Source organism: Magallana gigas, chromosome 6, assembly GCF_963853765.1.
Source record: "Magallana gigas chromosome 6, xbMagGiga1.1, whole genome shotgun sequence".
NCBI classification, from domain to species: Eukaryota; Metazoa; Mollusca; class Bivalvia; order Ostreida; family Ostreidae; genus Magallana; species Magallana gigas.
This window is the reverse complement of record NC_088858.1, coordinates 29484895-29503829: the sequence shown is the minus strand read 5'-3', so window position 1 is coordinate 29503829 and position 18935 is coordinate 29484895. Positions and strand designations below refer to the sequence as shown.

The window sequence follows — 18935 nt, the reverse complement described above, 5'->3', positions numbered from 1 at the left end:
AGATATCTTGTTGCATTTGCATGCATTTTTCAACATACAATCAATATATAACACATATAATGAAATGAATGATATGAATCACACAGGTGTCAGAGAATGGAAGAGTAGAAGCTGTTCCTAAATCTAAACTGGTCCTCAATCTTCACTGAATCGGAAAAACAAAATGGATGGCAACTGTAACACTCTGTGACTTGTCTCCTGTTCTCTAATCCAACACACTGTCTAGCCAATCTTCCAATTCATCAGCTGTAAATAGATTGTAAAATTATTGCTAAAAGTTCACCATCTTTGCAAGACAAAGATTTACAGTCCAGTCCACTATAGCTCAATTATCTTATTTTGGAGAATGTATTAAATCTAAAACCCTTGGCTAGGGGAGATGTCAGTTCACTAGTTTTAGCAGTTTTAGTTGATGTAATAACTGCAACAATGTATCCTTTTCCAAATTGTTCTTGTCTGAATACATGAATAACTTTTTCAAGGAAATAAATGAGGAAAGAATATATTATTGCAGCATTATAGTACTGCCTATCTTCACCTGTGTCATCTGCAGCTTCTGAATGCTTTAGGTTTGGTGATTTTTCCACTGTTTCCACAGACAATAAAGAATCAAGGTCTTTGTCATTGATAGAGCTGTGTGGTGAGTCATTGTTTGAGGAAGCTAACATATCAAGGGACTGTTCAGATGTGATTATTTCTCTGGTTAAACATTGATTTAGTTGATTTCCTTCTGTCTTCGCTGGAGTCACTGAATTTGAATTCTCCCTTTGATTTAGTTTTATTTGAGAGGATCCAGATACACCTTTAGAGCATTCCTCTGTCTCCACTTTCATGACTTTTAACTGATCATCCTGCAAAAGAGGTTCAAATCTATATTGTTTATAGCTTACCTGAGCTGACAGCACAAGTGAGCTTTTCTGATCACCTTTTTTTTGGCATTTATCTGTCCATCTGTCTGTCTGAAAATTGTTGGCCCTATTCTCTAGAACCACTAGGCAGATTTTAACCAAATATGGCACACAGTATTACTTAGATAAAGGGGAATCAAATTTGTTCAAATGAAAGGTAATGCCCTCTTTCAAAAGGAGATAATTACATGTAAGAATTATTGTAATATTTTTTACATGAAAATGAATAGAAAAAGTTTTTAAAAATCTTTTTCTCATAAACCATTTAGCCAGGAAAGCTAAAACATGTATGGAAGCATCCACAGGTAGTGTAAATTCAAGTTTGCATGTTCAAATTATGACACTGAGGATAGGTGGTGCCACTATTGGGAGTTGAAATTTATGAATAAATGGAGAAAAAAAGTTTTAAAAATCCTCTTCTCAATAACCATTCCACCAGAAAAAACTAAATCAATGTGTGGAAGCAATTTAGATTCAAGTTTGTTTAACTGTGACCCCAAATAGTAGAATGGGACCACAATAAGGGGGTTATTTTGACAGAGGATTAATTGGAGAAAAATATTTGAAAATTGTCTTCTTAAAAACCATTAAGCCAGAAAGGCTGAAACTTCTGTGAAAGCATCTTCAAGTATGTAAATTGATTTAAGTTTGTTTAAATTAATATCTCCAGGGGAGGGATGTGGCCACAGTGGGGAGTTGAATTTTCACATTAGAATAAATAAAAAAATATATTTTAAAATCTTTTTTAAAAAAAACTAGAGATACTGTGAGCAAGCTCACAATTGATACCCCCCGCTAAGAAAAAAATCATATCGCGTGTATTTTTTGCTATTATAGAAAATATTGGATGAATCTATTTCACTGTCCATTTTCTATAAATAACAACTTCTTTATTTTTGAAAACTGTTAATTTTTAGCTTCTAATATTTCCATTAATACAAGACATGACACAGACAGAATTTAGCTTTTTTGAAACAATGACCTTGAACTTTCTCAATTGACCTTGGGTCAAGGTCATGACACACCCTTTAATCATAAGCAATCTTTGTGTGAAGTAAGAACTTCCAATGTTTCCCCATAAGAAAGATATGGACCGGACACGAATTTTGCACTTTTTCTGCCAGTGACCTTGACCTTGCCCGAATGACCTTGGGTCAAGGTCATGACACACCCTTAGGTCATAAGCAATCTTTGTGTGAAGTAAGAACTTCCAAAGTTTCCCCATAAGAAAGATATGGACCGGACACGAATTTTGCACTTTTTCTGCCAGTGACCTTGACCTTGCCCGAATGACCTTTGGTCAAGGTCATGACACACCCTTAGGTCATAAGCAATCTTTGTGTGAAGTAAGAACTTCCAATGTTTCTCCATAAGAAAGATATGGACTGGACACGAATTTTGCACTTTTTCTGCCAGTGACCTTGACCTTGCCCGAATGACCTTGGGTCAAGGTCATGACACACCCTTAGGTCATAAGCAATCTTTGTGTGAAGTAAGAACTTCCAATGTTTCTCCATAAGAAAGATATGGACTGGACACGAATTTTGCACTTTTTCTGCCAGTGACCTTGACCTTGCCCGAATGACCTTGGGTCAAGGTCATGACACACCCTTAGGTCATAAGCAATCTTTGTGTGAAGTAAGAACTTCCAATGTTTCTCCATAAGAAAGATATGGACTGGACACGAATTTTGCACTTTTTCTGCCAGTGACCTTGACCTTGCCCGAATGACCTTGGGTCAAGGTCATGACACACCCTTAGGTCATAAGCAATCTTTGTGTGAAGTAAGAACTTCCAATGTTTCTCCATAAGAAAGATATGGACCGGACACGATTGCACAGACAGACGGACAGACAGACGGACAGACGGACGGACGGACAAGGTGATTCCTATACACCCCCCCAAACTTTGTTTGCGGGGGGTATAATTAAAACAAAAAATGGATTTGAATTTTGGGGTAAGAGAATGTGGAGAAAAATTTTAAGAGCTTTTTTTCAAAACATTTAATCTACTAAGATGTCATTGACAAGATATTTTGTAAGGATGTCAATTTTAATCATGTGACTTTGTTGATTAATTGGGGATTTAGTCGAGTGATAGGTGAGTAATCGTTTATTTATTTGGCACTTTGTTTCCTTATCGAATAAAAAATGCTACTGTCACATACAACATATCTTTGATATAGCGACTGTGATAAAACCAGAGAAGTTCATAGACTAAATGCAAGAGATATTGAATTCCACTAGTGATTTGGCATAAATTATCAATACCACATAAACAAGTAAGATGGGCAGGTTTTAAAACATCCAGTGAAAATGCTTGTTTCATAAACTCTAACTCACAATCCCAATAGTGTCGTCACTTAACACTAAGCCCATCGGTCTCAGCATGTACATTCGTGCTAAATTTGCAATAAGTATCTGGAGATGCATGTTTTATAAGCAATACAATGAAAACTAGAAAACTGACCAGTCAGGAAGGGCCCCGCTATGACAATTAATATAGAGAAGTGAAAAAAACTTTGAATTCCATCCTCTTTATATTAACAATGATGAAAAATAAATGCCCGGCAGAAGATGTAAAGAACTGGAATATATAGGATCTCGTGATTTGTAGTTGGATATGATTTTCATCCAACAATTAAAGTGTTTTTTTCTTGAGCCTTAGTGAGGGGATAAAACACACAAGTTGGATAAAAATCATATTATACTACAAATCATGAGATTCTATTTATCCCATATTTTATACACCGCAATCAATGTTTACACTGTTTATAAAACTCTACATTATTTTTACTTCATTATGCCTAGGCAAATCCCATTGGAAAGTCACAACTGTGGAATATCAAAAAAATATCCAATGAGTCATATCCACGGGATAAAGTGGGTTAACATGGGATGAAATAAAATTTGTTAAAAAAACAAAGAATTGATACCAATGCAATGATACCTAGGCTTTGCCTCTATTCAATAAAACTATCATAAATCATTGTGTACGGTATTTTAACCAAAAAAAATATGAATATTATATTTCAAATCCATATTTCAAAGAATGTACACAATACTACACATCATTCAAAATTGACCTTAACTTCAGAACAAAGTTCATTTGCAGACACAGGCAGTGCAGTTATTAATCTCAATGTGACAGATAAAGATAAAGCTTAGGATTTTCTTCCTGTGGAAGGTTAATTAATCCCAAAGGACAAATATTGCACAGCCTTCCATGTATACAATGGTAACATTCTCAGCAGTTATCTCTCTTTGCCCATTCATTCTCAGCAGTTATCTCTCTTTGCCCATTCTTCTTATGCATAGTTAGGAATCTACCCCACCACCCCAGCTCCAAACCAGAAGACATAGAGAACCAAACTTAGCATCAAAATATGTATTTCTGCCTACTGAACTACCATACCAAATTTGAACTTGATTGGGCAACCATAAAAAAAGTTATTAGAAAAAAACAGGAAATTTGTGGACGGGAAGAGTGACAGAAGGACAGAAGGACGGACGGACAGAGTGATTACTATAGGGCACCCGCAAATCCTTGCGGGGCCCTAATAAAGAAGGACTTTCCAAAATGTTAGATATCTGAGTACTCAAGATATCGAGGGTAAAATGCTTAAAAAATAAGTGGTTAGGGCTTCGACATATCCACTGTATTCGAGATAACAGTGTTCGAGATTTTGAAGTTGAACTGTATCTGACTTGTGGGTGTAGTTTAAAGAGGAAGAAGAGAGAGAGAGGGAGAGAGAAAGAAAGGAAGAGAGCAATGATTAAATTAGATTCACTGTGAAGATGAACATACTAATCTTTTGCATTTAAATCTTACTGTGAAATGTTCCTTGCTTATACTGAACTTTTGACAGAGAGTGAGAGAGTCCAGACTGTCAGCAAGAGCCATTACATCAACTGTCATCCAAGTGCTTGGTAAATCTGATACATCATCTTCCCAGAATGTCTCATCCTTGAATCGAAACTGAGAATTTGAGGCTCCTTAAATGAAAATGTGTGTTCATGCTAAAATCAGTATGTAATTCAACAAAAGGCCAAAGGACTCAAAAGGCCAAAGGGCTAAGTCATATAGTGAATTTTGATTTCAGTAAATTCAACGTTTTGAATCCAGTAAATTCAAAAATCACTATATTGCTACATATGTATATCACTACCATAAGAAGCATATTGCACAAATATGATCCATGCTTCTAACTACAATGTACATGTTTTTGTTATTATCAATCACTTTACAGAGTAAGGTTTGTAGCTTGCATTTCTTTTTTAGCTCACCTGAGCTGAAAGCTCAAGTGAGCTATTCTGATCACATTTTGTCCGTCGTCCGTCTGTCCGTCTGTCCGTCTGTCTGTCTGTCCGTCTGTAAACTTTTTACATTTTGAACTTCTTCTCTAAATCCGCTTATCCAATTTCAACCAAATTTGGCACAAAGCATCCTTATGTGAGGGCGAATATAAATTGCAAAAATAAAAGTCCGATCTGTATTCAAAGCGGAGAAAACCTTGAAACTGTAGAAAAAGGGGGGTGCATTTTTAAAAATCTTCTTCTCAAGAACTATTGATTCCAATTCAACGTAGTTTAGCATAAATTATCCTTATGGGAAGGAAAATATAAATTGCAAAAATGAAGTGCTAATTCTGTTTCAAATCTGAGTTATTACGAAAATAATAATAAAGGAAATGCGTGTTTTAATCTGTTTAATAGCTTCGGGTTCGGCATCCGGTAATCCGGCATCCGGTAAAATGGGTAGGCAAGATTTGGTCTGGGCAAAACAAAGATTGGCAGTTATTAATCTGCCAATCTCATTAAAATTTCAGGATATTTGATGGACTAGTATATTTGTGGTCGCTGTAAATATTGCTGCAAAATAATGCGTATTTGGAATTGACGATTGTCGATCTGCCTTGGCTTTTATTTTGCCACGGCCCGGGTTTGCATACCCATTTTACCTAGACTCGTATTCCATACTTCTAAAACGAGGTTCTTTGTTTAAAGCAGCCATGACATTATACGAAAAAGGGTCGATCTGACTAATGAATTCGCTTGTTGTGCAACAGTTCGCGTATGAAGGGAAATTTTTGAAACATGCAAAATATATTGTTGCCGATTTTGTGAAGTAAATTGAGGCTAAATATTTCAATGCGTTGACAGTTTTCACACATGACGTTGGTGTTAGCTTGTTCCGATTTTCGTTTCGTTTTCATTATTTCTGCTTGTAACCTGGGAACTATCGTCTGTATTAATTATTTCGTGATTTTTACGTATCAAATCAAACAGAGACTTTGGTAAATCAAACAGTTAACTGTTTACCTGCGCAAATTGAGCAAAATCTGATGTATCAAAAAATAATGAAATACAATTCATTCTATCGGTAATTCGATCGGCATTATCTTTTGCATAATGGTAGATTAATGAAATAGGTTTTGTTGCGATGCTCGGCATTTTCTCGAGTTTATTCAGTTTAAATAAAGTTTGGCATTGCTGACGGAAATATGTAGGTATATACATGTATATATATGATTCATTTCGAAAAAATAAATTGTGTTCTTTATTTGTTATAGTGAATGTTTCTTGTGTTTAATTGTTTTCAATTTCTATTTACTAACCATATTTGAGTGTTAAGCTTCAAATTATAAGCAAGATACAGAGATTTGCTCACAATTCTATGTTTGTACACAGATCTTAAAAACTAAAGATTAAAAAAGTAAAAAATTTATCAATATTTATTAAGAAAATTTTCAAAGTCTGTTCGTTCAGAAACCAACTTTAACATCTTATTGTATTGTAAACTTAACATTTTTTCATCATTATTACTCTTACTGTACATGTGATCCTTCACTGTGTTTGTGTACATTTGTATAAACTGATTTTGAACCTCAAATACCAGTGAACTGGTCTTGAGTGAATAAAAGAATATAAAATCTTAGGCCATTCTTTTTTTCCATTTTAAATGCTGAATAGGAAATACCAAGTTAAAAATCATAAGCTGAATGTAATAAACTCATGTGAACAAAATATGAATCAAACCTAGGCGAACTGTGAGCTCTGTGTCCTGCTTATAATTCTACAATTAACGCTGAAATTTTGGTTGAACATTAGAAAATTTTTATGAATTAGAGTATGTTAAATACTTGTACAAACAAAATAAAAGAATGATACTGAGTATTCTGTATATATCTACTCTCTGGGGCCCTCTCTTTATACAATAAATAATGTGAAATCTACATCAATTTTGATAGTTTTTCAGACACGAGTAAATAAAAACGACATCTTTAAAACAGTTTCCATATTTCTGACACATTTTTGTTGTGGGGATAAAGTAATTATCGCTATTCCTAAGAATATCACAGCGGAAAATTATTCTGGTTTGTACGCGAAGTAAATAACAGTCATTTAATTATAATGGAGAAGACAAATAAATTTTTTGAATGTTTTTAATTTGATGAATTGAGCACATTGAGGTACAATTTTCTTCTTCACATCTATACATGTAGGGTTTTTAAAATAAAAAACAATAACTAATATTTTTTTTTAATACAATAACTAGTAAGTACTTAGTAGTTGATGAAAAAAATGTACCTATATGCTCTCATATATTTTGATCGCTTTACAAAGTGGGGGGGGGGGGGGGGGGGCAGAACGAAAATATAGGGATTTGGAAGTTAACAACTTTACAGTATACCTCTACCAAATATTTAGTTTTATATCTTGCGTAGAAATTTCTTATTCTGGTAAAAAATAATATTTCATGAAGGTACAATGTCAAAGATTATATGTATACAAAATAGTGTAAAATTCGAATACTTTACAATATTTATTTTTTGTTTTTCTACCGAGGGACCATATGACACAATATCTTTTGAACGCCCATTGTTGCTCAGGTGAGCGATGTGGCCCCATGGGCCTCTTGTTCATTTTAGAATTAAACATAAAACCTTGTTTGAAATTTGTTCCATCTTACCTGCAGACTTTAACAGTTTTTCAAAGCTTTCCCCCCTCTGTGTAATTCCAAGATGAGGGTCCTCTTCATTTTGTATTTCATACTTTTCCCAATTACTTGTCAGTTTTCTTCTGGAAAATTTAGCACCATCAGAGCTATCAGCTGCTTCTTTTTTACCATCCTAAGAATCAGAAATGAAAGTTTATCAATTATTTAAAAGGATGGCATATCATTCAAGTGACTGTTCAGGCCTGTGACCTCTTGTTCACTAGTATATACCCAATGCATATAATAAATATAGTTAGGTAATGAAAAGATTATAGAGCTCACATTAAGTGAGGCATCACCTCTATAAGACGGCCATTATTATGTTACATGAAAATGATACTAGTAGTTAATAATCTATATATCAATTACAATATCGTATCGTATGGTAAAATACAATATTGAATTATATCATGTAAAAATTTTATAATGGCATATGCACAATATCATTTTGTAAAGTATGATATTACTTGAAATACAATAAGATATTATATACCTATTTACTGGCTATGAGGATGATAGCAAACTTATTGTCTCTAGAAACAGCAACTATTTCACGAAGCAAAGCCGAGGAAAATAGTTGCTGTCGAGGGGGACAATAAACTTGCTATCGTCCAAATAGTCAGTATCTAAGTAGTTTATCATACCAAAGAAAACTTGATTTATTGGCATTGCAGATTAATTTTCTTATTGATAAACAAAATAGAGTTATCAAACTTTGAATTTAAAGAAGCGAGTCAGATTCCACCAGAGGTGTTCCAAATTTAACAAGAGGCCCATGGGCCGCATCGCTCACCTGAGGAACAATAGGTATGATAAAATCAGCTTAATGGAGTCATAATACAAACTATCTGGACAATGTACAATAATACATGTAGATCCTGTATAAATTAAATCCATTTTCCCCCTGGATATTATTCTTATGTTTATAATCATTAGTCCCTTTTCCAACAGGATGATTTTATAGTCATATCACATGTTGAGTATTGCAGTTCTCAAAAAGATTATTAACAATTGTTTATATATGGGATATAAAGCTACATCAAACTCTGAACCTTCTTGTGAGGCCGAAGAATTGTCCTGGAGCCAAAGTCTTAACAATTATAAAGAATCATCTGGCTGATTACCGTAATCCGGTGACTATAATACGCACTTTTTTCCCAGCATTTTTTACTGTGAGAAAGGGGTGCGTATTATACATCCCTATAGGATTTGGAGATATTTTTTCCCTAGCTGAAGCACGGGGTATCATACTGCCGTATTACCTATGCTGTTCACAGACAGGACTGATACCCCGCTATACATCGTAACATTTCATCATTATCACATATATATTATTATTTAACCGTTAGAAAATCATTGTTATAGCATGTAATTAAAGAAAATGTATACTTTAAGTCTGTTAATAAATAAAATGTTTCAAAATGGTCTTTAAGTCTGTTAATAAATAAACTGTTTCAAAATGGCCTTTAAAAATTAATTTGAAGTGCCTATTCTTTATCTCAGTGTAGGCCGCCATTACAGCTGTTATTAATAGAATGGGGGCTTGGATGGCCACGTGCTATTTGTAACCAATCTTTGAAAACAGCTTACACACCATTTGGCTCATTTTTAACAATTTCCATGTAATGCTGATTGATTTATTGCAAATAATTATGAATATAAATAATTCTATAACCTATTCCGTTAATTGAAGCCATTGTTGTGCTCCCCCACCGCTAACGCTTGACACCTATGTATCTCAGACACTTCCCTTAGGCTATAGGCTAAGTGTACTATACACAACACAACTATTTGTGCACATATTTTATTATGTTCCAGGCCTCCAATTGATCACTTTCATCGGAATCATTTAAGAATTTAATTAGGTCCGTTAATTATCTCCATACCTGTACATCGTCCGTTTTCCACTACACAGGGGTTGTAATGACTAAACAATTATATAACGCTTGTTAAAAGTAGTTGATTTTATTTATGGTAGAATATTTAATACTAGGTCTATTTAAAACATTGATTATGAAACAAAGATATTACTGCGATGTATTAGTTACAATAAAAATACTGCTTTTTTTTATTTCTGGTAGCGTATTCCCGCGATGAAGTATAGCGTGCATATAAATTATAACTGCTTTGTTGATACTCTGGATTACCGTTTGGTCAATTTTTTTGATGCATATTATACATCCCAACAAGCTTTTTTTCCACCACTTTCAGGCCCAAAGTGGGGGTGTGTATTGTACACTACTGCGTATTATATTCACCGGATTATGGTAGTTTCTGAGAAGAAGATTTTTAAAGATTTACTCTATATATTCCTATGTAAAACTTCGACCCCCCCCCCCATTGTGGCCCCATCCTACCCCCAGGGATCATGATTTTCACAACTTTGAATCTACACTACCTGAGGATGCTTCCATCCAAATTGCAGCTTTCCTGGCTGATTAGTTTCTGAGAAGATTTTTAAAGATTTACACTATATATTCCTATGTAAAACTTCGACCCCCCCCCCATTGTGGCCCCACCCTACCCCCTAGGTCATGATTTTCACAACTTTGAATCTACATTACCTGAGAATGCTTCCACACAAGTTTCAGCTTTCCTGGCTTTACGGTTCTTGAGAAGAAGATTTTTGAAAATTTCTCAAAATTTTTCATTAATTTCTAATTATCTCCCCTTGAAAACAGGTGTGGCCCTTAATTTTCACAACTTTGAATCCCCTTTGCCTAAGGATGATTTATGCCAAGTTTGGTTGAAATTGGCCCAGTAGTTCTTGAGAAGATGTTGAAAATGTTGAAAATGTGAAAAGTTTACTGACAGACAGACGACAGACAAAATGAGATCAGAAAAGCTCACTTGAGCTTTCAGCTTAGGTGAGCTAAAAACGGAGGAAATCGAATACTGCCAGTGAATAATTTTGACGACTATTCACCATGGGCAGATAGCATGGAAACTATTTCATGGTTATATAGAATATGCCTTCTTATGTCTATCAATTTACTATTTCTTATGGGGGTAGTCAGAGAAAGAACAAACCACTATCATGGCTACATGCTGGGGGGAAGTATCGATCCTCTAATTCATTTTATAACTGACACTAATTAGTGGGTACAAAAATCTTCTTCGACCTTTTGGGTCTCGATAACCAAGTTTAAACCCTATCATACAGTACAAATCCATCAGTGTTACTAAGTCACAGACATTCATGGACCATAAGAATTGGAAGCGTAACCATAACGTCATTCCCAGCTTTTATCATTCTACAGCTACCTCTTTCGCGACCTCAAAAACATCATATGGGGGCAGTCCTTGGACGTCGTCACGACACACTTTTTTCCCGCCCTTTGGAAGCATACCTGGAGATTTGGCACCCTGACGAATGAGAATCTCTGACCACCAATGGACAAGACTTTTACAACCTCTTAGTTGTTCTTGTAAATTGTTGGGAGTTAATTAGGACAGTTCCGATGTTAAGTTAATTACAATCTTACCATCTTTTAATTAATAGAGAGGTTTAGCAGACCAACGGGTATGCGTACTTGTACGTGAAGGTTACAAGTTAGAACTATATACGCGTACCAGCTCACACAACTTTTCTTGTTTAGCAGTTGTAACATGTAGCTGTACATGTAAATGTTTTAATGTAATTCTACATGTAGATATCCTCTCCTACTATAAGCTTAGAATTTTAGTCACAGTCGATAATTGAGAACTCTGCATGTGTGTATTTTATGATACATCATTGTTTGTATAAGTATAATTTTATTTATCACAGATGAATAAAATAACAGAGCCATTGCATGTTTTGGAGGAAGAGATACGTGATAATAACTCAATAACAAATTAGATTTTAAAGAAAATTTATGTTTGTTGATATCAGAATTCGCATTAAATATTCAGGCTTAAGAAAAATAAACATATTTGTTAAAATGAATAGCAAACAGCAAAACAGAAGCTTCAAGTTTGATCGTACAGTTACTTTAAATTGCAATTTACACGTATGTTCATTCGGGTAGATACGTGTAGAAATTCGTCATTACACAAACTGATGACATGATGCATATATTTTCCTTTCTACTAGTACACGTAAGCGTACACATTGTTTTGCGAAACCTCTCTAATATCTCTGACTTTCCCGAATCTGGCTACGTATTGTATTCCTTGTGTTAGTCTAAATAAAATTCTTCTACCACCTTACAATCATTCACAATTTTGCTGTGACGTCATCTTCTTAGTAAGTGTTATAAGTACCCGGATGATAATGTTAAAAAATACTGCGAATTATTCCCACTGACTTCCGAATGAAGAAAAGATGTAAACTTTTCCCATCATAAATCTCTATAAGAAATCTGTTTTCGTCTCTCAGTGAACTTTTACAAGTGAAAAATGATAATGAAGATGTAGAAATCTTGGATATATTCCCTTTCATCAATTAAAGACTATATTAAGCCTATTGTCACCTTCCTTCCAAACACACGTGATGACCGAGAAAAAGGTAATGTTTTTCACAAGATCGCTCTCTATATGTGGCTTGTCTTACTCTCAAGAAAGTAGATCTAGACTGAGGAAGAAGAGGTAAGTTCTGTGGTCTCCTTTTCCCTTATGTTGACCAAAGATTTTTTTATGAAAAGCTTATCGATAGATTAAGGCATATCTTTAACATGTTAAGGTCAAGATCCCTTAAATGATTCCAGACTGTCTTTTTGGTGCTAGAACCAAATTATGACGTCATAATTGATTTGATGAATTTTCCCCCCGTATTTAACGGCTTTAAAAGAATTATGTAGAAAATAAAACAATATTTTGACATTCTATATTTAATCACGGGAAAAGTAATTCCGGTACCTATATTTAATTCGACATCATTTTAAAGAGGAGGTCAAGAGCTTGTTTAATGCCATTTTTGGAGAGACTGTAGGCACTCTAGATATATTTCATTAGTCAAAATTGGACAAAACTCTGATATTTGTTACTTTTATCCTTCATATTAGATAGTAAATGATTGTTTAAAACATGATTTTTCATTGTGTTTACCAAAAAAATCAAGCCCCGGTACACCCTATGAAACAAAGATATTGTTATGATAATGAAGCATCATTAAAAGAGTTTATATCTTGAATTTCATAAACCTGTAGGCACTTTTCATTTACTAGATCTAGACCTTAAGGTATCCGATGTACAATTGAGCCAGAGAGCTCGGGATTTTCCGGGATGAGCTTGGTAGATTACGGAGCTTGAAATAAATTTTCAAAAAGTCGCACTATTTTTGATCTGACATAATAAACGATAAAGAATAAACAATTGATGCATAAAGTCAAGCAATATTTTTTTTTCTTAATTTTAAAACGAGTTATTTTAACTTTTCCCCCTTACGGTGATTGTGACGTTGTAGCAGCTTTACGTCATTTGCCGTTGTATGACGTTATTTTTTCCCCGCGGCGCTCTTGCAATAACGTGAAGAAAAAATCCTTATGTATAGAGTAAAAGTTGCAGTGCACAAGTCCCGTATTTCGTCGAAAAATACTGAGTAGGTCGTTTTAATCATTGATTTCGTAGATACTGTGACTGTGCATAACTTGAATTGGGGTAGTCTGGTAATCAATTTGGCCCTAATCAATTTGTTCAATTTTTTGTATACCTAATTTCATTATACATACAGAGTGTTTCGGACCTAACATTTGTATAACGGCGTATTTGCTACTAACTATTTTTAATAAGTACCAGGCATACGGATTTCGTGGTTCAAATGCTTGTACACATTTATTGTAATTATTGTGTTAAAACATATCCTTGTTATTTTCCGTAAATCAAGTTAACCAAAGTCAAATAATGACATTTCTAATCATTGATTTATTTTTTTATCGGGCTTCCAAACAATTTTCTTCTCTCGCATAACATATTTCATGTATGTGCATGAACGGTACATTTTTTACTCTTTTTCAAAATCGCTGGATTTTATATCATTCAAATAATACTATGGTATATACTGATTCCGATTGCTTTAAAGTCAATTCGTTTCATTTTGCTGTTTACATAAAAGAGGCGCTTCACCATCCAATGAAATCAAATACTCGAAATTTGATTGGCAGGTTCAGCCAGATAGCCGATGTCCGATGCATGTTATGTGTGGTATTTGTACACAATCTTATCGTGTAAAAAATGCATGCTTATTACAACATCACAGCGTCATTTATGGTTGATTCATATTTTGTTATAACTGTGTAAAGCATGTTGATGTATTGTGCATTCCACAATTGTACCGATACGGAAACATCGTAGTCAGACTTTATCGGCAGTCTCCATTTTAAAACTGACTTAATTTTTTTGTTGAAAAAATAAATACAATTTTGAGTAAAAGATAATACAATGTAGATTGTTTTCTACGAGTAAAAGATTTAGAATGAATTCATATAAAACTTTTCACACGGTTCTCGCAGGCTTTACACACCTGATGTGACACGCAATTCACGACTTCATTGTAGTAGAAACAATATTTTTTGTGCAAGCATTTTGCTGAATGAAGAGAAAACTGAACAAGTTAGATTTTTATTTCTAAAATTACTAAGTTCTCAATCGTAAAGGAATAGAAAACAGGAAAATTACTAGGTAACGGGAATATGCGTTGGATTATGAATGCGACGGCTGACGTGGGGGGGGGGGGGTAAAAATCGCGCGAGTCGTCATGGTCATTTTAAAAAAAAATTCGCAAAAATAAAAAAAGATATTGATAAAGGTAATTAATTTATTTAAAAACTTTATTTTTATTAAAATATGTTGGCAATTTTTATTTGATAAATATTATTAATGATTACACATGTTTTCGTCAAAGAAAAGTAGTATTTTACCATGCGTGATTTGCATAGCTAGAGTTACTTCACCATAGTGATTTGGCGGGAAAAACATATATTTTTAGAAACTACATATCCTTACCTATCAAACGAGTACATTGAATATATACCTTACCAGGCATCATTTTTTGGTTAATTGTACATCGGATACCTTAAAGCAATCGTAAACCCCATTTACGGCATTTATATTCATAAGCTTAAAGGTAGATATAGGTAATTATCGTATTTACAAGTACAAAAATCAATACATTTACTGGGTTCATGTTATTCATGTATACATACATGTAAGTATTGAGCTTGGTATTTTTCGAATTCTTATTACTATGCCTATAAGTATAATGTTTGTATTTTTATATTTTGTTTTTTATTCCTATTCACTCACCAAATTTTCGGTACCAGGTATCTTTAAATTTTCATCCACATCTTTCTTTACCGGTAATTTCCCTTCATGCTTGTCTGAAGCGGTGTGTTTCTTTTTATTTTGATACTGGGCACTTTTCTTCCGCTTGTGTTCATCTGGTCGCATTTTTATTATCCAAAGTGAAAGTAAATATGGACCGAGGTGTACCGATGGTTACTTCCTTTTTCATTAAGGTTACAGGTAGACTTCTGTATAAAAATAGTCAAGTTAATCTTTGAGCTTGTCGTTTGATCCGCGTGAATATAACAGTAGATGTATCTCTGCTATTTTGCAAAATCCATTATTATAAGGCTTATACTATAGGCCTTATCATCGCTAGGCCTAATTATCACCTTCTGTAGTAAAATACACACACGAGAGGACCGAGAAATAGGTCATGATTTTCACGAGATTACTCTATTCATGTAGCTTGTCTTACTTTCAAGAAAGTAGACCAAGGAACAGGAGGTAAGTTCTGAGGTCTCCTTTTCCCTAATGTAGACCAAAGAATTTTATTTGAGAAAGTATGAAACATCTGTGTCTCTGTAACACGTAGCATCGTTTTTGAAAGTGTGTGTGTGTTGGGGGGGGGGGGGGGGGGGGGGGGGGGCAGGCTCTTTCAGGCTCGGGGTCATACTAAAACACGCCTGCCGACACATGCCGGGGAAAACACACCTGCCGAGAGATAACTAAAGTTATCTATATATCTTTACAACATTGAACATTTTTGCTAATTTTGTGCTAAATAATTAATATAAAGTAAACTTTTTATCTATGATAATTAATTTAGTTAACATGTGGTTTTCTCTAGGCAGGCTTATTTTCCTTGGCAGGTATGTTTTTTAGTATGACCGTGCAGGCTTGTCCAAAAAATCTTGACATAAGCCCCCCCCCCCCCCCCCCCCCCCCCCCCCCAAAAAAAAAGGTTACTTTCCAAAATCCGGAAAATCCTAAAAAGGGGGGGGGGGGGGGGTGGGGAGTACACCTTTTAACTTCAATTTCACTGATTATTTCCTTATTTTCAATTCAATATTTACATGGTCCCATAAGTGAAGATGGTAAAAAAAGTGCAATTAAAATTGATGGCAGGCAAAATATCCAAGATACCTTTTTTTAATCGTTATCATTTTTTGCTCCTAATAATAGATCTTTTACGGAGATTTATAATGGGAAATATTTACATTCGGTGTATATTTCCCCTAAGGCTTATGTTTGCATTTGAAATCTGTGATGTTCAAATTTCCAAAACGCACTGCAAATCTGAACATGGTGTACGTATGAGCACAAGTGAATGTCATCATACTTTTGAATTTAATTGTAAATTTATTATTGTAAAATTAAATGAAACAGTCAAACTTGCAAAAATAATCGTTAAATCAAATCTATTTGATCTCATGAAAATATGAGTTTTCCCAGCAAAGTTTCTGAACCTAATTGAATGCTTTAATGCTAGTAGCTGACATCTTTTCTCCATTTGGAAGTCACTTCGTTGGCATACTTCGCACATTTTTTCAATGTTATTGTCTGGGTAGTTTCATTTCTTTTGCAATTAATGCATAATTATGCATAATCCCAATAGACATTTTATTTTCATCCTTCCGGTTGTATTGACATTTGTCATCTTCAGGAGTACTAATCCAGGAGTCCTACAAATGCATTACTTGTGGTAGGGGGGATGGAAGGTGACAAGCCTTCATATACACTTGCATGTATATATATGATTCTTTATACCTCTTTTAAGGGGATCATATTTTATAGAAGGGAAAGGGGGTTGTACTAGTCACCATTTTGAATTACTGTTTATTATAGTACAGGCACATAGCATTGTTTTTACCAGATCTACACCTTATATCTTGGCGAGCAGAAAAGGAAAACTCTAACATGATCTTGGATATAACGAAGTTTTTTTGAGTCCCCAGTCAAATTCTTAACAAATCTTTGCAAAATTTTAAGGTTATAACGAATTTGTATATAACGAATTTACGGATATAGCGAACTGATTTTGAGGCCCATAGAGGTAAAGAATAACAAGATTTAACAATTTTATAATGAATTTCTTTACAGTTAAAAAAGTTTGCACTACCATTTAGCATAATAGTTTGAATGAATTTATTTTTATATCAATTTTTTGGACTCACAATCCGATTATTAAAGGTATCAAAGTAATGTAATTTTTATTTTAAGCCTCAGTCAGCAAAAGTTATAGTCTGGTGAAAGAAAACATGTATATAGTGAATTCGCTATAGTTATTATTACGAATTTATTATTCGGATATAAAGAATTACGGATATAACGAAGTAAATCCATTGGTCCCTAGGATTTCGTTATAACCAAGTTTTACTGTATGTGTTTGAATTCTGTAGGTTTTGAATTCAATTCATATACCATATAAATCAATTACTGAAAATAAGATAAAATGTTCTCATCAATAAAATCATTGTACAATATTTTAGTGAATTGATACTAATTTTTAGCACATTAGGAAGTATGTGTGACATCAGAAAAGAAAAATATACATGTGTAAACTTATTAATTTAACTTTAAATTAAAATAGCAAATTAAAATGTCAAACAAAATATGCAATAAACATGATAAAAAAAACTTAATAATTATAACATCACTGGATTATGGATGCACATACCATACTAATTAAATGTTATCTCAAATTTTTACCCACTGGATGTGATACTGATCGATATTAAAATTGATAGGTCTTAATCTTTATGTTTGAAAAAAAAACCCAACATTATAATTATGTATGTTTGGCAAAATATACGGTAGTTCGTCTTGTGTATGAGTTTTATTTGCACAAGTTTACTTATAAGACTGTAAAGATAAGAGCTTGGGAATTTGACATATGTCTGTGAAATATGGTAATGCGAAATGATAATGAATTATAATCATTACATTTTTTTTAAAAAGTAATGGGGTGTAATGTGTAATGCACTGGTAATGCATTGTAATCATTACTTTTAAAAAAAATGTAATGGGGTGGAATGTGAAATGCACCTATTTTTCAATCAATAAACTGGACGTGTAGATGCATGCAGTCCTGTCAGTTTCTAAAGAGCTATGAATTATTGCTAACAATTAATACGTTTCTAAGAAATAGAGCGAATCATACTCGGAAAATGTAAATATATAACAAACAGTATATAACTGCATATGATGATTTAACTATCGAGTCAGATTGTAGTCAGCCATTCTTTTTAAAACAATGTATGAGCTAGCTGGTTTGTTGATTGAGGCAGCATTTGAGTAATGCACTGCTTATTTTTCATATATCTGTCAACTTAAAATATCTTAAAATAACCCTTAGTTTAGCAAACTCTGTAAAGCCACGTTATTCATATGTGCTAATGTGTCTCTATAAATCGGTAGTTAGCTTTTGAATTCTAAAGAACATATTGAATAAACCTAGCCTTGAAAATCAATCGAGTTTTTTCAATACCCCTCGTACTTCTTTTCAAAAAGCATAATGTGTTTGTAATGTTTGCTTTTCATGTTTGTTGTGATTCAAATTTCAGTGCATAACAGGTAGCTCAAACTAGGTAATTTTGATTCTTTCTTTCTGTAACCGTTATGCACTATTCTCTACAGTTTTATGTGAAAAGTTATAACTTCCATGGCACAAGCACAGTGTGTTTAGGAAAATTTTCTCTGTTTTTTCTTCTTAAATAGATCAATTCTGAAGCATGTCCTAGCTCACACCTAGATATCGGATTCTTCTTTTACATGTATATTCATGCATGCTGTGAATGTTTTCTTAATTTGCATTCGAAGAAC

At 33.8% G+C, this 18935-nt stretch overlaps 1 protein-coding gene across 1 annotated transcript; it reads right to left on the bottom strand.

Moving 5' to 3' along the window:
• Positions 1-21: 21 nt before the first annotated feature.
• LOC105338032 (cell death regulator Aven) lies at positions 22-15568 on the bottom strand. Its single transcript, XM_011443001.4, has 5 exons — positions 15132-15568; positions 7881-8040; positions 4740-4903; positions 539-851; positions 22-246 (listed from the first exon to the last, which is right to left on the bottom strand). Exons 1-5 carry the CDS (start codon positions 15273-15275, stop codon positions 206-208), a joined length of 822 nt encoding a protein of 273 aa, XP_011441303.3. The 5' UTR covers positions 15276-15568; the 3' UTR covers positions 22-205.
• Positions 15569-18935: the final 3367 nt, after the last annotated feature.

Bases quoted from the DNA above. Each gene is read 5' to 3' on its own strand.
- LOC105338032 (XM_011443001.4), bottom strand. From the start codon at position 15,275: ATGCGACCAGATGAACACAAGCGGAAGAAAAGTGCCCAGTATCAAAAT. The intron at 852-4,739 runs GTAAGATTTAAA...CCTCTTTTGCAG, and splicing joins TAAGCAAGGAACATTTCACA to GATGATCAGTTAAAAGTCAT. The intron at 247-538 runs GTGAAGATAGGC...ATCTATTTACAG, and splicing joins AGAAGCTGCAGATGACACAG to CTGATGAATTGGAAGATTGG.